At 43.3% G+C, this 22,690-nt stretch overlaps 2 protein-coding genes across 2 annotated transcripts in view; both read left to right on the top strand.

Annotated features, from left to right (window-relative positions):
• The window catches only part of myo10l3 (myosin X, like 3), a 53,059-nt gene extending 35,469 nt beyond the window's left edge, over positions 1 to 17,590 (top strand). The window contains exons 18-41 of the mRNA XM_056427137.1: positions 3 to 111; positions 1,201 to 1,281; positions 2,871 to 2,995; positions 3,119 to 3,233; positions 5,962 to 6,068; positions 7,498 to 7,905; positions 8,002 to 8,032; positions 8,140 to 8,952; positions 9,574 to 9,697; positions 9,950 to 10,193; positions 10,327 to 10,422; positions 10,605 to 10,698; positions 11,749 to 11,804; positions 11,904 to 12,046; positions 12,178 to 12,372; positions 12,578 to 12,735; positions 13,143 to 13,266; positions 13,729 to 14,026; positions 14,131 to 14,338; positions 14,490 to 14,626; positions 14,756 to 14,879; positions 14,969 to 15,424; positions 15,576 to 15,767; positions 15,856 to 17,590. Of these exons, the coding sequence (XP_056283112.1) occupies positions 3 to 111; positions 1,201 to 1,281; positions 2,871 to 2,995; positions 3,119 to 3,233; positions 5,962 to 6,068; positions 7,498 to 7,905; positions 8,002 to 8,032; positions 8,140 to 8,952; positions 9,574 to 9,697; positions 9,950 to 10,193; positions 10,327 to 10,422; positions 10,605 to 10,698; positions 11,749 to 11,804; positions 11,904 to 12,046; positions 12,178 to 12,372; positions 12,578 to 12,735; positions 13,143 to 13,266; positions 13,729 to 14,026; positions 14,131 to 14,338; positions 14,490 to 14,626; positions 14,756 to 14,879; positions 14,969 to 15,424; positions 15,576 to 15,767; positions 15,856 to 15,960 (4,543 nt within the window). The 3' untranslated portion in view covers positions 15,961 to 17,590. The remainder of the gene's footprint in view (positions 1 to 2; positions 112 to 1,200; positions 1,282 to 2,870; positions 2,996 to 3,118; positions 3,234 to 5,961; positions 6,069 to 7,497; positions 7,906 to 8,001; positions 8,033 to 8,139; positions 8,953 to 9,573; positions 9,698 to 9,949; positions 10,194 to 10,326; positions 10,423 to 10,604; positions 10,699 to 11,748; positions 11,805 to 11,903; positions 12,047 to 12,177; positions 12,373 to 12,577; positions 12,736 to 13,142; positions 13,267 to 13,728; positions 14,027 to 14,130; positions 14,339 to 14,489; positions 14,627 to 14,755; positions 14,880 to 14,968; positions 15,425 to 15,575; positions 15,768 to 15,855) is intronic.
• Positions 17,591 to 18,841: 1,251 nt separating this feature from the next.
• pttg1ipb (PTTG1 interacting protein b) lies at positions 18,842 to 22,436 on the top strand. Its single transcript, XM_056434497.1, has 7 exons — positions 18,842 to 19,005; positions 19,379 to 19,440; positions 19,558 to 19,666; positions 20,189 to 20,297; positions 20,723 to 20,788; positions 21,258 to 21,304; positions 21,684 to 22,436. Exons 1-7 carry the CDS (start codon positions 18,918 to 18,920, stop codon positions 21,725 to 21,727), a joined length of 525 nt encoding a protein of 174 aa, XP_056290472.1. The 5' UTR covers positions 18,842 to 18,917; the 3' UTR covers positions 21,728 to 22,436.
• Positions 22,437 to 22,690: the final 254 nt, after the last annotated feature.

The following is a 22,690-nucleotide window of genomic DNA, read 5'->3' as shown; positions in this document are numbered from 1 at the left end:
AGGCTTGACTTCATCTACGACCTCTTTGAGCGCGTCGGAAGCAGAAATGGAGACGAGACCCTAAAGATGGGCACGGCCCGACGCAAGCCCACCGTCAGCTCTCAGTTCAGGGTGAGACCGTAGCTTCTGTGATCTACATGCCACTCTCAGTTCAGGATGAGACCGTAGCTTCTGTGATCTACATGCCACTCTCTGTGCAGAGCAGCCCAATCACACAGACAATGCATTAATAGTCGAATGTGCTGGCGCCGATGAGGATCACATAACCTGTAAACTCTTGGCATGCTGAGTGTGAGCGCGCTGGCAGACGAAGGGGAAAAAAGGAGGATAGAAATCATGGAGAGACAGAAGGGGAAGGAGTATGCAGCGAGTGGATTTGATCCGCAGAGAATGACGGGTGATGGGATGTATATAATATGTGGTTAAAGCGGTGGAGCGGGAGCTGTGGAGGGCTTATCTAAGCATGTCCTAACTGCAGTGGCGAGAGAAGGAGCAGGGTGGATTTGGCAGGCTGCCTGGCCAGTTCCTAAAGCCAGGGGATTAGGGTTGATGGCTGGGCAGAGAGGGGCCAGCCAGGGGCCAGTCCTGCTCAGTTCTGCCAGGACGGGCCTCGCCGGAGACGGACTGTCTGAGGCAGAGAGAGGCTGACATAGCCTGCGAGGTTCAAGGGTCCTCGGAGTGTGCGTGTAGACAGAAAGTATAAAATGACATTTAATCTGTATCTTTTTATATATTTAGTCGACTATACTTAAACATGTTTATTTTAAAATGTCTAAATTAAGGACATTTACTTGTTTTGGAGTATTTTACATATGTATGTATTTATACTTCTACTAAAGCAAGGTCTGAAAACATATTCTACAGCAGGCACTGTGACAGTGGTGGGGACCATTCACTCAAGTACTGTACTTAAGTAGAATTTTGAGGTGTATTGTTAGTGTCTGCTCCTTTTCAGAGAGAAATGTTGTACTTTTATTCCTACATTGTAGATTAACATTGTGCATCATGCAACCACTGCAGAAATCTTCACGTTGCCAAGTAATTTGTGTCGTGTAATCCTCAAAATCTGAAAAAAAGCATTGCAGTTAGACAATGTGCACACATGAATGGACAGGAAGTCATATATTTGAATTACTTAGCTTAATGACATAACGCCCCTGCTGTCTTGATCGTGATCCTCTTGGTGCTGATGTTTTTCAGGACTCTCTACATTCCCTGATGGCCACACTAAGTTCCTCCAACCCTTTTTTTGTACGCTGCATCAAACCAAACATGGACAAGGTAGGTCATGCAAACTTCATTGCACAAAAAAAAAGAAAAGTGAGAAACCCTGCCAGCTCTTGTCAAGGTCAGCGCCTGCAAAGTTAAACCTTGTTGATACTATTCATAGCTCCCATTTCCCAGAGCTAATCTTTAGTCATAGAAATGTTCCACCGGAAAAGTAACTATACTTTTTGTTTTTGCTGCAAATTCTCTATACCAATAAAACGGATACCGCTCTCAAGACTCTCATTGTACTTCCTCAAATAAAAGGGCTGTGTACAAGCACATTCCTACCACTTTATCCCCTTTACCGGAGGTCAGAGGTCACAGTTGGCCACTCCAGCTGCAGCAGCTTGGCTGATGCTCTGCTGATCTGGCTGCATCAGTGGAATGCCAAGATAAGACCGCAGTGCCGGAGCTGTTGTGAATTCAGCGGGCGTTTATTTAATAGGCCTCTATTCCTCAATACTATTTACCAGATTGTTGTTAATTATTAATGTACACAACTCAGTCTGATTGTCCTCTTCTGTCAGCTCCTTCCTTCCCACTCGTCCTGGACATCATTCTACACTTCTAGCTGGCGTATTTGCATTCAAACTGCACAGCCTTCTCCTCTCTCCTGATCTCTGCTCTCACTAGCTCTGCCTTGCATTCGCTCACCTGGCCTCAGTCAGTCTAGATGGAACAAGCCGTGCCTCAGTTCATCCTGCAGAAGTGCCAGGAGTGCATGCATGCAAACAGACACCACATACAATGTATTTGTGTGGTTCGCATGCACCCGCCCTTCTTGGAAAATATGTCACTGGGGGAATGGTCAGCTTGTTTTCGCTCAAACAATCAACATGCCGTACCTCTTTCAGCCGCCTAAATCCCCTGCCAAAGAGCTGAGCTCAGAGTGGTGCACATGTGTGTGTGTGTGCTTGATTATGAACACGACATACAAGTGTGCCTTTGCATCCAAGTGTCTTTTTCCATGTATAGTACCATTCGCCCATAATTAGATTGACACATTTGGGGAATGCTGCGGCCCTGTGTGGGGCTTATCCAGCCCTGTGTGTCCTCTGGGAGACAATGGCCTTCGTGAGTGGTCAGGCAGCCTGTGTCGGGGGGTGTAAGTCGGCAGATATCACAGATCCTTTCTGATAAGCAGACCTGAGGATCATCTGTAACACAAAGCTGTGAACAACGCAGCTGATTATTCCAGAGAGAAAGGCCTTTGCAGTTGGCAAGGTCATGTTCAGCCCTGTTTGTGTTTCTCTCCGACGGTGTGTGTGTGCTTTGCAGTGACCTGATTGTTAATGTAAAATTAAAACACTCCCGATGGTAATTCACTGTTTAATTCAAATTAAATATGACTAGACAGAAGAAGTATTTGTACAGGTGTAGGCTCAACAGAGAAGGATGATATTCCATGTTCCATATCTTCCATGCAAAGATACTCACAAAACATCAGTTGTGCTGAATAAGGCCTGTTTGCAGCGTAACTTTCAATGCATAGCTGAGAGTGACTTGTACGCACAGAACTGTGTTGTTATCATTGGAGAGGAATGAATATGCATTTTGATTGTTTGCATTTTTCATGTTGTTTTGTTGATTGTCATCCCCAGAAGGCCAACCAGTTTGATCCTGATGTGGTCCTGAACCAGCTGAGATATTCTGGGATGCTTGAGACTGTGAAGATCCGCCGGGCTGGGTTCCCCGTCCGTAGAACCTTTCAAGACTTCTACAGCAGGTCAGCAAAATACCCAAAAAATACTGTACAGCATGAGGCTGACGAGTCATCTACACATTATTTAATTATGTCGGACGAATGGGGGGAAAAAAGTGCTGAAATTCCCAATATTTGTATCAACAGGTACAAGTTGATTCGGAATAATAAAATCCCCTCAGACGATGAGAAGCAGAACTGCTCGGAGCTTCTCACACTTCACGACAAAGCCAAGACAGAGTGGCAGCTGGGGAAGACTAAGGTGGAGCACACACACAGATACACACTCACACACATGCCCCAACTTGTTTTTGTCATTTAGGAGGACATTTCTATGACTTACTGCCATGCCCTCGATACTCACAGCAGTAACTTTACCCAATACCCAAACCCAGCCACAACCCTTAACCCTCAACCGTATCCCAACATTGTCCCAAAACAAAGTCTAAACCCTAAAATGGTATTTGTTGCATTGGAGGGACCATCTTTCTGACTCCAAAATGAAATACGATGCCCCATAATGCAACGCACGTGAACATATATTTATCCTCACAATGTAATTCATACAAGAGCAAACCTACACTTGTGTTTTCCTGTAAGATGGACTCTACAGGAGGACACCAGTCAGGCTCCTAAAAACATGTTCAACAAGTCTAGAAAATCTTCTTTTTTTCAGCATTTCTTTTTTTCATCTTAATTATAATGGGATATGGACAATTTCATGCAGAACACCCTAAGAGCACATTGGTTCAATTTGGTGTCTTCTGGGTCTGATTTCCCCTCAAGAAGTCATGTTGCTGTCATTTCCAAGCTGTTAATGTTTGTCACAGTTTGGACAGCTCCAACTGTGACTCATGTCTTAAAGATTTTTTTTTTCGGGCCAGTTGTGGTCAATCTCCTGCTCTCCTGTTGACAACTACAGAGTTACATGGCTGCTCCCAAAAAAAAAAAAACACCAACAACTGTTACTGTAACTGTAAACCAATGCTGGGCTTACAGTAATCCTGAGGCAGCCTTATTGTAGGTGGAAGAGTGTTACCCTTCTGACACTTGTTGTGCTGTTGATTTAACAAACTATAATCCCATCGAGTGATTTGGAAGCAGTGATGAAGGGTTGCAGAGGTTAGAGGAAGGTCATGCGTTCATCATGTCAAAAAAGTTATTGTCGCGATATGGTCTCCATCTGTTGCAACACAGTTTATCTTCTCTCGTTTTCTCTCTTGGCCTCTTTATTTCAAACAATCATCAACTCCCCTCCGCGCTCCCATTGAATGATTAACCTTTTCATGAGTGGTTCGATCTGGACAGCAAAACCTCCTTTCTTCATGCTGAACTCAGCATCGATGACATCGACACCGCAATAAAAAGGGTGTAAATAAAACAGTTGTATAGGCTTCCTTGAAATCAGGTAAATCCACATTTGTCCCACTGTCACTTCCTGCTCTAAGTTGTGGTTCCTCTGCAGCCGAGACATTCAAATGTGTTGCAGCTTTTTACTGTAATGCCCCATTTGGCTGGTACACTATGAATATTGTGAGCTGCACACATGCTGAAATAGAAGTTGAGACCAAAAATGTTTGATGCGTTTGATGTGTTGGTTTTTATTGAGTATATAACCAGAGCATAACCACTAATGTGCACATGCCTATCTATATTAAATGTTTCATACATGCACATAGTATACATCTCTGGAGTCACTGGGTATTACAGACTTCAGAGAGATAAATAAGTGTTTTCTCTGTGTTGATAACACTTCATTATGCATCCAGGGTCTGCATTTAGATCTGTTGCTGCCACTGCTGCCACTCTGTAAACTAAAGTAATAGAAAGAGAGAAAAATATGTGTCATTCTGTCCACATGGTTGTGTTTTTGATGGCAGCGTAATATTTCTGGGCTCAGGGAATTAGGCTAGTGTGGGTTGTGGGAAAGGGGGCTCATAGACAAGATGGGGGGCTACATTTTCTTTGGAGAAACAATCTGTGTGTAATTATATACATTCTGATTGTGTGCAGAGGAAGTGTGTTCCCTAGAATTAGAGGCTTGTGTGTGTGTGTGTGTGTGTGTGTGCGCGCGCGAGCATGCATGCGCGTGTGTGTGTGTGTGTGCAGACGAGGGAAGGATGTGGACTTGCAGACTTTGCAGAGGCAGACAGGGCTGCAGCTGTGGGATCCTTTGATTAGCGGAACATCTGGGACACACACACACACACACAGTAAACCAAAGGTCCCCCTCCTCGTCCTCCAGCAACAGTTATCACATTATCACACAAACCCAGATGCACAGCTGGCTGGTTCTCTCAGCCTGCTTACATGGTCAGACAGAATAATTCGATCATTTCTAATGTTGTGTTGCCGCTCTCTGGTCATTTCTGTGTTTGAGCATTTTAGTCTCGGAGGAACTGGAGGCTGTCATGTGTCCTACCTACAGTAACCAACTTTGAGAAGAAAAAGAAGAAGAAAAAGGTCTCCAGGAGCGAGGAAAGGGTTAACTAAACTTTCCCTCCTTCCCTTCACAAGAGCAAGGAGGGGTGTGGCTTTCTATCTGGACACCAGTCCCCCCCCCCCCGCTCTCCCTCCCTCCCTCCCTCCATCCCTCCTCTCCTCTGCTCTCCCTACCTCTCCACTCCCTCTCTGCCTGTGCGCGTCAGTCGTGCTACCAACGCAGCCGCAGCCGCAACAGCGACCCGTCGAGGAAGGACGCCCGGACACAATGAGGCTCTGCAGCGGCGGCTTCAGCAGCGACTCCGCGCTCCGCTCCGCTTCGCTCCGCAGTCAGGGAGAGCCGCTCGGCCGCTAGCCTCAACGGCACCGCAGCTTCCTCTGCAGTGGGCACGGGGTGCTGCCAACAGACAACAGGGGCCCTTCGCATCCCTGTTGGCCCCTCTTTTGCAGCCTTACCAAGAAGAAGGAACTAACCCCCCGCCCCACTCCTCTCTGTGTCTCCCTGTCTCTGTCGCTCCCGGTCGGCCGTGGCGCTGCTCGACCCGCAGGTGTTCCTGAAGGAGGCCCTGGAGCAAAGGCTGGAGAACGAGAGGGAAGGGGTGCGGCGCAGGGCTGGCATGGTGATCCGCGCCCACATCCTCAGCTATGTGGCAAGGTGAGTGTGTGTGTGGGGGGGGGGGCTGAGTGGCAGCGACAGTTGTCGTTGTTTAGTTTTGTGATCGAGGTTTCCAGCCGGTGGGTTTTTGGAAGGGGGGGGGGGGCATATGTGCATGCCTTTGGCACACTTTATTCGTGTGTGTGTGTGTGTGTGTAATATGGGTTATACAGTGTCAGTGCCGAGGTTGCCTGCCGAGGTTGCCTACCAGATTTTGAAGCGCAGTAAAGATGAATAGTTATTTCTTTTAACTTAGTAGCGGGACCATAATTAAAAAGTGAAGCCAAGATCCCAGAGTTTCCTATGATACCAGATATAATTCACTAAAAATGTTGTGTACTCCAGAAAGTCTTATAGCAGGAGTGTGGAAACATAAAGTCGGATTGCAAAATAACCATACAAAATCCTGCACCTCACTTTATCAAAAATGTTCACTCATCAATTTAAAATTGATCAGGTACATTTCATTTTGAAAGGGCTGTGGAACAAAACAACATCATTAATAAATTGAGTACAATGAGTTTCCATATTTATATTTATTTGTTAAATTCCTCCACAGTAGGAGGAATGTGTATAAAATAATGCACGTAACATAGAGAATTTTTCCATATGACGTAATGGTGCAGCCATAAAAAACGTGTGTTGGGATCAAGTATTTCACTTGTAAAGATATTATAGTTCCGACAGATTCAGGATGAGAAGTAAGATTATTTTAACAAACTTTAAGCAACTTTTGGACAAAAGGGGGATAACTGCTCTTTTTGGGTCTGGTCTGGAGGTTACAATGCGTAATGCACTTGACAAGTATATCTTTAAAATACAGTTTGATGTAGAATTATGTATATGTCATGCCCCATGGACCACTTATGTGCAAACAGGCTTTAAAGTATTGCTACACTATAGGTCGTGCAGTCAATGTTGTTTTACTCATTCTTTTCAGCCAGAGCGGCATGTTTTCCCCCTTTCCCATCTCCCTGTCAGACAGCAGGGCATACATCTCTATTGGGGTTAAAAAAATGTGCACATGCAGACACCCTGAGGGATGTTAATTGCACCTGCGTGCTAAAACATATCATGTCATATACAGTCCTCCGAAGGCTCCGTTGGGAGAGTATTATGTGACTGATGACTGTGTTCAGGTTGTGAGTTCCCTTCACTTCAGAGGCACTCAGACTAAAGGCTAGGGAAGTTCCCTCAAGACCCAAGCAAAGAAAAGCCTTTGTTTTATTATATGCAACCTCATCAGACTCTCAACATTGCCCAGTTCACAATATACAGGCGTTCATACAGGTGTGTTTATTTAAACAGAGAGCGATCCTGTGATGCTGAGCAACGTCACAAATAAGTTTGTGGTGACACACAACATTGTTTTTTATATTTGCGTGCGTCCATGCTTGACTGAAAGGTGCGTGTTTGATTTTCTCCCTAGGAAACGATATAAGAGGATTCAGTCCAGCGTCGTCACTATCCAGAGGAACTACCGCGCTCACTATTGGAGACGCGTCTTCCTGCGGCTGCGCTTCGCCACCATCGTCCTGCAGAAACATCACAGAGGCCAGCTGGCCCGATCCCTCCATCGCCGACTCAAGGGGGAGAAACAGAAGCGAGAGGAGGAGAGGAGGAAGAGAGAAGAGGAAGAGCAGAGGAGGCGAGTCGAGGGGGAGAGGAGGAGGATGGAGGAGGAGAGGAGACAGATGGAGGAGGAGAGACAGAGGCTCATGGACAAGGAGATGAAGAGGCGGGAGGAAGAGGAGGAGTCAATGAGGAAAGAGGAGCTGAGACTGATGAGGGAGAAAGAGGAAGGACAGAAGATGGCAGCTGAAGCGGATGAGAAAAGGTAGAGTTATTCACTCTGTATGACATGGAGGATCAGATGATTATTCCTTTAAATGCACGTGTGTCACCCCAAATGTAATTTGTTTCCATTTTCTAGGAACTCCCTGGTAAATGGTGTTTGCCAGAAGGTAATTCCTTTTTTCAAAATACTGTTTTTCAAATAACAAAACACAACTTTAGGTGCGTATGTGCTGGCATAAAGTAAGTCACTTCCTCTTTCCTTGTCCACTTGCAGAAGGAGCTGTCCCAGACCCTGTCCAACAGCCACACCTCTGAGGAGGAGAGCCGTCAGATGGAGGAGATCCTGCGGCTGGAGAGGGAGATCGAGCGTCTGCAGAAGCAGCAGGAGGACGGCGTGTCCCTCCTCGGGGACGTCTCCCACGAGGAGCTGCGGGAGATGAGAGACGCCGAGATCTACAGACTGGAGAAGGAAGCTTCCCGTGTGGCGACTGAGTTTCTGGATCTCCTGGACTTTGGCGGCTTAGAGCCGTCCCTCTCGAGTGAGGAGAACCTCCACGAGCCAACCGAATCTACAGCCCCTCTAGCCGAGGAGGAGGTGGACGAGGGTTTCCACGCTGAGGACGAGTGTGTTCCTCTGCCTGACTTCCCGCCTCTGGCTGCAGTTCCTTTGGACAAGGAAGTATTCCGAAGTATTCCCCCTCCTCCGCCTGCCTTTGCAGAAGGACGAGTTGCCGCCCCCTCCTTTGCCTCCGCAAAACTCTCCCCACTTACCCCCAACGGACTGAGTCATGGCTCAGATCTTACAGACTCTCAAACCTCCAGACATCCTCTTCCTGTCGTCACTAATGGAGAAATGGTACCGTGCCATAGAGCCAGCAGGGGCTCAGACTTGGAGCCTGTGAGCGAGGAGCCGTCCCACTCAAACCCGCCAGATGCCGAGTCAGACTACGACCAGGAGGAGTTTGAAGAGGTTCACGGGAGCTCAGGTGCAAGTATCAACGACGGCCATATCACCGATGAGGAGGTGTTGCGAAAATCCTCCTGTACCCAAAACAGCCTGGACTCCTTTAGAGGCAGCTCGGACTCGGTGAGAACTCCAATGCTACAGATCCAATCCCAGATGGAGAATCATTTGGAGAATCATTGTTTACCGTAGAGAGTGACAGGAATGGTTGTTGAGCCAAAAACAAATACGTTTTGCCTTTTTAAATTGAAGCTGTGTTTTTTTGTATTCCCATGTCAAATCACACGGTGAAAGCCGTTGTTCACATATACACTGTCACACACTCGGCTTTCTTCTGGGTATATTAATCCACCCGTGTGCTGACTTTACACTTAAGTTAATATGCTGCGTTTGCCTGAATCTCCTCTTATCATATCAAAAGGAGCATGTGAATCTATTCCCTCATACTGTGCAGAGAGCTCCGACCTAACTGTCTGATCAGCAAAATGTCAAAGGGAAAAGTGTGTGTGTGTGTGTGTGTGTTTTATGCACAACATCACAAGGTCAAGACAGACTTTGAGCACTGATTTAGGCACTGAAACTAAAAACTTCCAGTCATTTACATATAAACAATCAGTTATTTCTTGATATGACCGTACTATTGTGCAGGTTATATGAAGTGTAATTTATATAATTTGCTTGTGAAGGATGAGGTATTCACTTCCAGGACAGCTAACTTCGTGAATGTTGATGTTTGCGTTTCAGTTCATTGACAGCGATGAGGACATCGATGACTATGTGGACACAGACGAGGAAGTTTCCAATGGGAGAGTGAATATGCTGAATGGCAGTGGGCCTCCTTACTTCCACGGCTACCTCTACATGAAGAGTGAGTAGCTTTACCAAATCACTGCCCAGCAGGCATGCAGATGATTTCTGCACAGACGAACGCAGCTGGTCTTGTTGTCTCATCACTTTTGAAAATGTCGAACAGGCATTTAAAAAAAATGTTTTAGTGCTTACATTGTCCGCATGTACTGGGAGGTGCTAACGCTGTTTTTATTACTCCCATCCTACTGAGATTCCACATGATACATTAGTACATAAACATAGTTTCCCTCTGCACCTTTCCCTCTTTCAGGCGGGCTGATGATCCCATGGCGTCGTCGCTGGTGCGTCCTGAAGGACGAGACCTTCATGTGGTTTCGGGCCAAGCAGGACTCCCTCAAATCCGGTTGGCTTTACAAGAAAGGAGGAGGGATGTCCACTTTGTCTCGGCGCAACTGGAAGATGCGCTGGTTTGTTTTGCGAGAGTCAAAGCTCATGTACTTTGAGAGCGACAGCGAAGAGAAGCTGAAAGGAACCATCGATATCCGTGCAGCCAAGTAAGATCCTGTTCTCAGTCATTGGGGTAAACACGTTTCATTTTCGTGCCGTTTGTTCACTTATTTTGGGGGTCTAACTATTGCTCAAAATCGATAGTTCGGTAAGTTTTGTTCTACTCCGGGTCGTCTGTAGGGAGATAGTGGACAATCATGAGAAGGAAAACGCACTGAATGTTGTGACTGAGGAGAGGACCTACCACATCTATGCAGAGTCTCCAGAAGATGCCAGGTACATTATATCCAGAGTCCCATAGAAATCCTGAACTCGATGTTTTGTAGGTCGTGTCTGTACAAGTGAAGTGTGGGGGACAACAAGTTCCCCCTTGTGGTTGCCAGTGGAAGTTCATGGTGTAATTTTCAATTATGAGTTGGCCAACTTTCACTTTCTGAACTCCCTCTGACTCCATCCAGTGGTTGGTTCAATGTGCTGAGTCAGGTCCACAGCGCCAGACCGGAGCAGCTCACGGAGATGCACCACGAACAGGCCAACCCAAAGAATGCAGTGGTTAGTGCTGCTTCACCTCTCTGCTGTCTGGGCCCCAGCATCAACACGCTTTATTAGCAGTGAAGATGAAGCACATAACTGAAACAACTTAACTATGATGGCTCAGATTTGACTCCTTTCGTAATTTAAGCTGAAGAAGCAGAATACACACAGTGTCATTGTAAAAAATGTTATGGACGTTGAAAGATTGCAGTGGAGTTAATGAAATTTGCAGATTTATGAAATCAAATAGCTATAAATGTAATTTAACAAAATGATGGCAAGGCAAATGTCATAGAAATAAGCTTAACATAGTTGTACAGTATACCCTCCATTTATTAATACAAACAACCATTTACAAACTACTCTCATAACACCCAATTGCCTTCACACGTTGTTGGATGCCATGATTTTACAGGCTGCTTAGTTTCAAGCATATCCTGGGATTTACTCCCAATAAATCAAACTCCCTTTGGAACCTCTTCTCTGTCTCACCCCGACACTCAATTTGATAGTTTTATACAGTAGTAATCTGTAATTTAAAGCAATAAGTTATATTTTCAAGTGTATTAGTGAAATTACAGAAGAGAGATGACAGGAAATTATAGAAGAGAGAGAGATAGAGAGAGAGTGAGATATGCAGTAAAAGACTCAACCGGGGAGGTTCCATTTCACCTTGAACCACATCTGGCCAGTAGGACACCCTGATCAAACAATGGATCACTCTTAAAATAAAACGGCTTGGAGTACCAGGTGGCAATGTTTACTGTGTCAGGGAAGTAATCATGGAAAAGTAACTCTTTAATTTCACTTTAAGAAAGGGAAGTCTTAAAAAGGTCCAAAAGTGTGACATTTACTGTTTTCTTTGAAAAGGGATCTTGGGGGTTGAAGGTAGGGATGGGGTGGGATGGGGTGGGATGGGTGTTCCTGCACCACTAAGGAGACCAAACAAGTGATGTGTTTGTTGCCTTCAACTAGCCTTGAAGAAAATCCTCCAAGGTAAACATTAGCGATGGGCGACCAGCTACTAACATTTCAATATGTCAATCCTCCCCTCTTCTCTCTGTCCAGGGCACACTAGATGTGGGCTTGATTGATTCTGTTTGTGCATCAGACAACCCCGACAGGTGAGGAACGACTAATACACCTGAAGGACGATTAGTACGACGGCATCGTTGTGACTACATGTGTGTGTGTGTGTGTGTGTGTGTTTATGCGTTCTGCAGACCAAACTCGTTTGTGATCATCACGGCTAACCGGGTGATCCACTGCAACACCAACACACCAGAGGAGATGCACCACTGGATCGGCCTGCTGCAGAAATCCAAGGGAGACCTCAAGGTCGACGGACAGGAGTTCATAGTCAGAGGTCAGTCAGTTGAGACACCCACTTCTACGATGAGACGTTTATGACTTAAGTTTGCGGTAGGATACCACTGGTTAGCTCCACAAATAGGAAATATTTAAAAAAGATTAATAATTCTGTTTATCATCCTTCAGGCTGGCTACACAAAGAGATGAAGTCAGGAGCCAAAAGCACTTCTCTCAAGCTGAAGAAGCGCTGGTTTGTTCTCACCACTACCTCGCTGGACTATTACAAGTCGTCAGAGCGCACCGCCTCCAAACTAGGAACTCTGGTCCTCAACAGTCTCTGCTCTGTGGTGCAGCCAGATGAGAAGGTCTTCAAGGACACTGGTGAGTTCATGGTCCACGTTATTCTCAGTCGTCTTAAGCACCATATATATATATACATATTAATTTGAGTTTTAGTCTCTCAACGTTTATTTGGTCATTTCTCAGGTTTGAGCCTGTAGGAGGGAAAATATTTCTGATTGGTTCAATCTTAAGCTCCATCAGGGAGTTGTTTGGCCTCTACTTACCTGTTGTCTTGTTCACCCAGGTTACTGGAATATAATCGTCCATGGACGTAAACACTCTTACCGCCTGTACACCAAAATGCTGAATGAAGCCATGCGGTGGGCGAGTGCCATACAGGGAGCGATAGACAGCAAAGTTCCCATTGAAACGCCAACACAGCAACTTATCAGGGACATCAAGGTATGAAAGGGTGAATGTGCCTGTCATGCTAATAACTGCTCATCTGTATGCAATGTCTGACCGATGAGATTTTACATGCCACACTAAAGGTGCTAATGATAATTTACTAATAATTTGCATTAGATGTCATTAACGTATTGATATTATTTGAACTCTTTTCAGTCATGCAAACCTTTGGCAGAGACACACACTAGTAAAGTGAGGTACCTGTACTCACCGAGTGTGTGCTGTGATCTTCTTTGAAGTATTTTGCTTCACCTACTTCGAAACATTTTTTCAATCACTGATATTGCTATTCTGTTATTTTTCCACACTGACATAATTAATTAATTATTCCTATTTAATTATACTTTATTTTGTTATCAAGATAACTCATGACATCGCTGATCCAGTTTTCTGTCTTTCAGGAGAGCAGTTTGAACGTGGAGGCTGTGGAGCAGACGTACTGGAGGAACCCCATCTTGAGATATACCCAGCATCCTTTGCACTCCCCTCTTCTCCCTCTGCCCTATGGAGATGTCAGTATCCTCTGTGAGTGTCGCGACCTGCAGCTACTGACCAAATACTACTGTGTTATAAATGGTTGGGTATGATAAAGTACAAGTACCCTGATTTGTTTTTGCAGTAACACGCACCTCAATACATGCATTCTTCTGTTTTCGTCATTATTTATCTTACAACATAAAAGCTTACAAGATGGAGGGGAAAAGCAAGCATCATTTTTTTCAATAACATCATTAAATGAGGAACTTTCCAGTGCGATGCACCTCGACAGAGTGCATAGATGAAGACGACAACTTTGAATTGAAAGCTCCCCACATACACGCTGCTCAATCAGCGTTAGAAAGCATTAAATTGTTAATTGTTAACTTATAGCACAATATTTGAAGTGATTTAATGTAATTTCATTAATACCAGGTATAAAGTAAAGAAAATATTTTTATGTAGTTCCAAACTTAAACTTGAAATTCCCTCCCTATCCATCTCTCCCAGTGCAAAAGGAGAAGGGTTACACCAGCCTGCAGGATGAAGCGGTGAAGATCTTCAACTCACTGCAGGAGATGGAGACCGTGTCAGACCCTGTCCCAATCATCCAGGGAATCCTCCAGACCTGTCAAGACTTGAAGCCGTTAAGAGATGAGGTTTACTGTCAGCTGATCAAACAAACCAATCACGTCCCGCACCCAAACAGTCCGGCCAATCGCGCCCACTGGCATCTCCTGACCTCTATGTGCTGCACCTTCCTGCCCAGCCGAGGCATCCTACGCTACCTCAAGTTTCACCTCAAGAGGTGCAGTCTGTTTCTGGGCTCGTGCCGTGATTCAAAAACAATCCTACGGTTGGAGATTACAAAGGGTTGGAACCTCTATTTGACTGTCTTTTGTGTGTTTTCAGGATTAAGGAGCTGTTTCCCGGTACAGACATTGAAATGTTTGCCCATTTCATCAGTGAGTCTCTGAAGAAGACCAAGAACAGAGAGTTTGTTCCCTCTCAAGAGGAAATCATAGCACTGCTTACCAGACAGGAAATGACCACCACAGTGTACTGCCATGGAGGAGGCTCCTGCAAGATCTCCATTAACTCACACACCACCGCTGGAGAGGTGAGCCGTTTTGAATATCCCTCTGCAAGATATCACTGTGATTACTTTACACAAACGCTGATATAGATTTTTCTATTTCCAACAATGCAAGAGAAGGTACTGTACGAAAATATACGAAGCGTTGTGATTGATCTCGGCTTGCTGTGTCCAGGTGGTGGAGAAGCTAATCCGAGGTCTGGCTATGGAGGACAGCAGGAACATGTTTGCACTCTTTGAACACAACAACACCATGGACAGAGCTGTGGAGAGCAGGGTTATTGTGGCTGATGTTTTGGCGAAATTTGAACGGTATGTTCCCCGTGATTACGGGTTACTCTCTATTCCATATTATATTTGATAAAGTGATGATGAATTCCGGGTCCTGTCACATACCGAACACCCGTAATCGATATGTACGGTTTGTGGCTTTCCCATCAGACTTTCTGGCAGCGAGGAAGCTGAGGAGGAAGGCCAATGGAAACTCTATTTTAAACTCTACTGCTTCCTGGATGTGGAGAGCATGCCTAAAGAGGGGGTGGAGTTTGCATTTATGTTCGAGCAGGTGTGTTTTACTCGTCCTGTTGCACTTTATTGACTCTTTTCCGTCACAGGTCGGTGCTCATAACGCTAACTCGTGTGCCGATCCTCCAGGCCCATGAGAGTTTGACCCGGGGCCACTTCCCTGCCCGCGAGGAGACCCTGCAACACCTGGCCGCTCAACGCCTGCAGTTCCTGTTTGGCGACACAACAAAGGTCACCTGGAGCCTGGAAAACGTCTACCCTGTGGGGCGTCTGCGCAGTCGCATCCTCCAGTTCACCAAGGTGGGTGGCGCCTCGGGTTCTGGCCAAACCCTGGAGCGCCGAAGGACTTCCTTCCTGGACGGGACCCTGCGACGGGGCTTGAAGACGGGCTCAATGAAGAAGCAGCGCATGGAGGAGGAGCAGATGTTGGAGATGTGGATAAAGGAGGAGATGTCTGCCACCAGGGCGAGCATAGTGGAGAAATGGTCCCGCCTCAGTGGTCTGGACCAGCACCAGGCAATGCTCCGATACATGACCATCATCAAGGAGTGGCCTGGGTATGGATCCACACTGTTTGACGTTGAGGTCAGTTTACGCATCTTTTATTGGTGTCCGATCCGATCAACATGGTCGGCATCAGCCTCGGTACTGATGCTGCCGATCGGATCGGTGCGTCCCGAGCTGCCAGCACACATGGGAAGATGTTCATAACGCCCATGTGTTTGTGTCTTTCTAGTGCAAAGAAGGAGGCTTCCCTCATGATCTCTGGTTGAGTGTGAGCGCTGAAAATGTGTCCGTCTACAAGAGAGGAGAGCCCAAGCCTCTGGAGACCTTCCCTTATGAACACATCATTTTCTTTGGCGCTCCACAGTCCTGCACCTACAAGATCACCGTGGATGAGAGAGAGATGCTCTTTGAAACACCCCAGGTGCATAACACTTTGCTGTAGATATTAGTTTATATGTGAGAGGAAACAGGATGTCTTCTGACTGTGTGTTTCTTCTGTACATTGCCAGGTTGGAGAGATCACAAAGATTATGAAAGCCTACATAAGCATGATTGTGAAGAAGCGCTGCAGTGTGAAGTCTGTCTCCAGTTATGGAACCAACTGGATCCGGTGATTGACTTTCAGGACTCAACACGTACTCGCCTACAAGTAGACCCGACGGATAACAAGCAAGACTGGAGAGAAGATGTATCCATGGCAAGAGGAACCAATCACCTCGACAGCGATTGTGTTTCAGAGCTTTTGACTGGCTACTTAGCAAACAGACAAACTCCACCCATAGAGATTATTTTCAATAAGGACCCATAAAAAGGAACTGCTTGAGACAAAAGTGGGAACATTAAGCTTTGCACCATTTTAAGCTTGACAGTCGTCCCAAGTGTTGCTGCCCTCCATGCAGTCTCATTAGTTGCAGTGCTCATATGTCACTTCTTACATGAAATGTATTTCAGGCATCTTTTCATGGATTCTTTTTTTGCTAAATATCAAAGAAAACCAGACTCCAAACAGACATATTTATTCAACATCTGAATTAGGACTTTATACTTTCTAAAAGTGTTTATTTTCTTTAAACATGCCTCCAAACTAGAAATCTGAATGTGCTACAGTTGCAACTGACTTGAGTAGTCATTGTTGTTCCAACCGATGTTGCTCCCCATTGTAACGAATGTTCTCCTTAATGGAGATCCCCTCAGGTTTATGTGTAATATACTGCAACTGTCCCCGGGAGATATCCCTCATCTTGCCTTATTTAAGATTTTCTTTTAGCTATTCTGGACTAAAAGATTTGGTGTATATGCGGCCTTTCAGGAATGGAATATAAATGTTGGGGTGTTGCGTATATTTGTCAGTGGTAGTTATGGCCTCCACTGGTGCATTTGCTAACAAAAGCACCAGTGAAAAAAGAAAATTCAACGTGAATAACCACTGCATCAGTGGAGATGCATCGTCTATAACCACAGCAGTCAAGTTTTTTTTCTCAAAATGCACGATTACTAAAATCAATCGAACCAAAATATACTTCTCTAATAGAACAAGTACTTTTTGCTGAGCTTTTTTATTGTGTATTTTTATTGTTTTTTAGCTCAAACTGATGTCCAAGGTTGTGTTCTTAGAAACAAGCATGATAGTGCTTGTTCAGTGTGTCTGTGTCTAAGACAGTTTTGCTGTGTTTTTCTCAGTGATGTCAAAGGCCTTGTAAGGTGGGTTATTTATTTATGGAAGTAGTGTATTGGGAGAACAAGCTGAGGTGAACACAGTGCTTTTATTTGTGCATTCTTGGACACAGAATTGTAGATTCAGACAATGTGTTCATAACTTACTCTTGATTTTCTCCATTTTGTGCCCTGTTTCTGAGCTTTTGTCAACATAGAATAACCCTAGTGTGCTGCCATCGACGCCCAACATGCTCAATTCATTTGATTGATCTCATAGGATATTTCTTTCTTCCAATGTAAATGAACACAACGTATGCCTATGCCAGTTGACTTACAGTATAGTTTGTGATAAGACTATGACATATTGAGCTTAGTATTTACCTCACTTTGCATCAGTCTTCCATCGCTCTCCCATCGTACTCACTTAGGCGACCTGGTCAGCTGCCGGCGGCCACACCAGAGACTGTTCTTGCCATTGATGATGACTGTATTTCTGAGATTTCTGATTGTCTTGAGGAAGAAAAATCAGAAAATGTTTTATATCAGAATTTAAAGATGCTCTAATAAATTATTGTATTTGAAAAAGCTCATTGTCGTGCCTCACAGGGGACAACATGGTCCTGACAGTAAAGCTGTTTGCCAACTCTGTGGATGTGAATCTGTATCCACCAGATGAAAAATATTAACACATTACTACGACTGATACCAATGTTGGTTGAAACACCGAAGCTGGAATTAGTCCATGTGCATTTTTGTGTATAAAATGAAGAACACAAAATATGAATGAATATATATAAACAATACAACTAATGATTTGCTCAATTGTGCCATAGCTAACTGTGTAAGTGTTAACAATGTGTGCTTGCACCTTTCAGAGTGGACAAATGATATCTTTAGCCATCTTATTAGTGTGACCTTACATAGTCATCATCAGTCTGCCCATCATCATGCACTGTTGGCAGAATCGAAGGAACAGAAAAATTGAGGTTCACTTATTATTCCAAGATGATCCCACTGCTGCTAGCCTTGTAGTCAAACCAAATTAACAACTTGATCATGCTTTTGTTAAGTTACGTATACTCGATAATCATCAGTCTGCGAAAAAACATTTGGCATGTGGTTACAGTAAACTATCTAGGATTCTGCATGGTATGTGAATATGTTGGAATGTGTAATGAGAATCGTGGCTCTTGTTCTTAATTTATTGTTAACTAAAATAATTTGGATTAATGTGGATTAATTGTGAAGGAAGGAAAAACATCCAGCTAAATACATTTCTTGAAGAGGCACTTTTCAATAAAGGTTTCTTTTAATAACTTTACAATGTTAATAACATTCACTGATTGTTTTACGGGTCAGTCACACATTGTAGCAAGTTATATTTAAAGGGTAATGGATGTACTTTTCCTAAGAGGTATCAATTCTGCTGTCAAAAACGTTAAAAGGGGTAGTTCATATCAGTTCCGGTTTCTCTATTTTTATTTGCCGTCAGCTAAAAGTTCTGCGTTAGTTCTCTAAAACGGCACATGACATGAAGCCGCTAATAAAAAGGCTTTTACAACTTGTCTGTCATCGTCTGACAAAGCAACGTGAGAGGAGAAACAGCTGGAGGTTTAAGACAACCTGGCAACACAAAACGTGTTGTTATTAATGGCTTAAACAAATAGGTCTATGAGCATTAATCAAATCACTATTATTATTAGTATTATGTTTAAATACAAGATGACGGAATGGACACTCCCACCGACACTGAGCATGTGTTCTGGGGTAAGATGTTTCTTTTTTCGCTTCATGACGCCGGCGTCATGAGTTGATGACGTCAGCCCTCGAGGAGGTCCAGCCTCCACTTCAACTCTCCGGAATCGTTCGTTTGGTCGTTACTTGCGTGCCGTCGGTGGTCTGCGCTCGTCTCACGATGTCCGGAGTTTACCGAGCGCCAGCCTTGGTTTTGGTGTTGATTTTCGGCGCTGTTTTTATGGAGCCGACTTCTTCTCCAGCTCCGAGTAAGTGTGTGTGTGTGTGTGTGTGTGTGTTTCTTCTTTTTCAGCTTTCGCTGTTGCGCTGATTTAGTTGTTGTTATGACCAGAGCTAAGTCAGGAGGAGGTGGTCACATGACTGCAGACAAGTGGAGGCAAAGAGAATCCTCTCAATATATGTTAATGGTTCGCAAGCAAACTTGCCCCTAGTTTAATTTTCTTGTTCCACAGTGTGTCGCCGTAAACTCTGTTTATGAATTGTCACTGGGCATAAAGTCCAACTACCATTAAGAGTATATGTTCTTCCCTATGAGGCCCTGTATACAACAGCTTGACCCTAGCAAGTAAAAAGTGGGCCAGAATGCCATAAAACTATATAACACACTGTATTGTATCTCAGTTTCAGCTCCTTGTGCCTCGAGATCCAACACCAGTTGTGATGAATGCCTGCAGAATATGACAGTAAGTCTCATGAAGTCCAGACAAATACTGTAACTGGTCTTAGCTTTGTAAGAGGTGTATTACTATAAATAACAGAGCAACAATATGCCCAGTGTTGACTGCTGCTTTTTGTTGCAGTGTTTGTGGTGCACACCAACCAAACAATGCATGGACTACCCAGTGAGGAACATCCTGCCCCCCCACAGTGTGTGTCCACTGAATGATGCACGATGGGGGTTGTGTTGGGGTAAGACTGACGAGATCTTAGACCTCACATCTGGGTATCATGGGTGAACCCTAACCTTAACTATGTCATGATTTTGAGTCATTTTGACCAACATTCTCTCGTCACAGCTTTTAAGCAGTGATTATTTTAACAAGTGGTGCTTCTCTTTTTATCTCTTACTTGATAGTAAAGTGAATATCCCAAAGACTATTTGTAGATCTAAACTTGCGCTTTAGGAATTTCTGATATGCATTTATCACTATTTTCTGACATTTAAAAGTGAAACAATTGTTTTATTTTTTCATTAATTTCATAACATCTTAGTTCACTAATAGTCAGTTATTGACTGTTTGTGTCCGATTCATCAATTATTTGACTTTATGACATATTATGGTGCTTTTGTCTACTAATATCTGGACTACTAATAGTTACAGTTATAACGGGACAGTGGTGTATATTTAATAGGATTCATAATATGATCAAATGCTAATCTTTGAGTGATTCTTTTTTATTTCTCTCTCTGTTTATGCCTTTGATTTCCAGTAAACTTCCAGATTGTGATCATCACCATGTCGGTGCTGGGTGGCGTCATCATTATTGGCATTATTGTTTGCTGCTGCTGCTGCTGCTGCTGCAAGTGTGAACGAATTGGGTGAGCATCGCATCTTGTGAAGTGTGGGCTGTGACATCTGGTTCAACGTGGAAGGCGGAGCACGGGGAACACAATGGGTCGGTTTTGTGCGAGGCCCGGCTGATACCGCCGTCTCCAAAAGCCTGCCAGAATTTGTGACCACAACTTAGTTCTAAAAATAATCACATTGATCTATCTATTTAGTTGTGTAGCCTGTTCTAAAAAAGTGTTAATTTAACAATGATGTATGTGTGTGTGTATGTATGTATGTATATATATATATATAGTTATTCTATGAAACTGATAAACTGACTGTTACTTGTATTGTATGAGGCTAAAAGAAGACATCAGGCTTCTGGTCTTACGATTGTGGTTTATATTGCTATGTAGGCTTTTATTTACAAAAACACAACTATGATGAATAATAACACAACTGTATATTCTAGGAACAAGAGAGAAGACACTAAAGTGGAGCGACAAACCCGGGCGAGGAAGAGCAGTCAAAAAGCGAAGTAAGTAACTGTTGAGTAGGGGATCTAAAAATAACAAATTTAACTATATATATCTAGATGTATATTTAGATAATACATCTAGATATCTATATATATATATAGATAGATGTATATGTATTCCGATATACAAACTACAAACCCCTCTTAATTTAATTATAACCATAACATAACCTAAGAGAGAGTCGTACATGTTGTGGACTGTCCACATCGGCATGTTGATAAATAAATGATAAAAGAGGCAATATTTGCTTGCCTTATCAAAAATGATGCAGACAGAAATCTATTGTAGATGTATGTTGTTATATATTTTTAAGTGGCAAGTATGTAAAATGTAAAATAGGTTTTGTGGTATTTATTGTCAGCATAGTACTTTGTGTTGATCCTTTATTGAGGATTCAAACCCTGTCGGCGTGAGTGTGTCCGGTGTTCTCTGTTGTCCAACAACGTGTCTTTGTTTCTTCCTTTACAGGAGAACAGAAATGCATCTCAGACATGATGAAATCAGGCAGAAATATGGTGAGTGTAATTTATTGGTTGTGTGTTTGAGTGGGTTCATACATTTAAATGCTGGAATAACAAATATGTTTGTTTTTTTACATGCACAGTGCTAAAAGAGTTGGAAGATAATGGAATCTGAGCCAAGGAAACTAGGAACAACTTTTTTACAATGTTGCTCAAGTAGCGCCATCTACTGAAAAGAAACGGCACTGTCCACATTTAATAACTAACACTTTTTACTCTTTTTTGAAGACATGCATTTTAGAAATACAGTTATTCTACTAGCTTTTAACCCACAATTAGTCTGGATATGTTCTATTTTTAATACAGTAATATGCTTGCCCTGTTGGTAGCCATACAATGGGTTATACAATATGTTCTCCATTGTTTTTTACAGGTATGGCAAAGGATAACCCATACGCCCGTATGAACGATCAATGAGAAGAATTTCAGCAATGATTCCTTAAGGAAATCCCTTAAGATAATTTGATTGATGCCAGTAACATTTAAATACATCTGTAGCATATACACAACTGTGATTCTCTGACTTGATTTCAGTGTCTGTGAAAAAGCACAAAGATGTTCTGAAATTGTTTTGCGTGCACTATATTTCAAACATGGTCCATTCACCAAATGTTTCATATTTTATATATGTTGCTTTCTGTTGGTATACCATATTCACATTTCTTATGCCTTTATTAGATGTCACTGAGGAGAATGTGTTCAGTTAATTTGCTTTTCAGTCCACACAAGAAACTTGTATGTAAGGGCAAATCTGCCAAAGCATGTAGTCCTCCATGATTAGTTTCATTTAGCATAAAATGCACTTTTGATAGATTTCTCGAACTCAAGAGTAGATCAGAGCGTATGGTGCTTCTTTTACAACTAGCAGTCTTATTTTCATACTATATTACTGATCAGCATTCACGTCTCACGTGCAACATTTATTTTTATATAAAAAGTTAATTTATCGCATGTAACTCATTTTACACTTATCGCTTTTTTACATGTGAATAAATATCAGGATCAGATAGTTTGAGAACCTTCCTGGATAAAAAAAATTAACTACATGTTTTTTGTGCAGCTTTTGTGAAAACCAAATTGTGACCATTTAAAAATGAAATGAATAAAATATTTTGGGTGACTTTAATTCTGAGTCAATTTCAAAATTCACAATTTCCCAATGTACCTCAATCCCCAAATACGGAAACAAGATAGCAAAAGCTATTCAGAACTGATAGAAAGTATGGAAACATAATTCCTATGTTTGAATAAATGTTATCTCTGTGCTTCCATCTCACCCTCCTCACTTTCCAGAAAAGGAGGCACTCGATGCATCTTTCTGACAATAAGTTTCCCTTCAAAGATTTCAGAAAAAAAGACAATAAAGTCTTCTAAAGACTA

The sequence above is a fragment of the Pseudoliparis swirei genome, chromosome 2, assembly GCF_029220125.1.
Source record: "Pseudoliparis swirei isolate HS2019 ecotype Mariana Trench chromosome 2, NWPU_hadal_v1, whole genome shotgun sequence".
Lineage (NCBI taxonomy): Eukaryota > Metazoa > Chordata > Actinopteri > Perciformes > Liparidae > Pseudoliparis > Pseudoliparis swirei.
The sequence above is the reverse complement of the archived record's forward strand: the minus strand, read 5'-3'. Positions and strand labels throughout refer to the sequence as shown.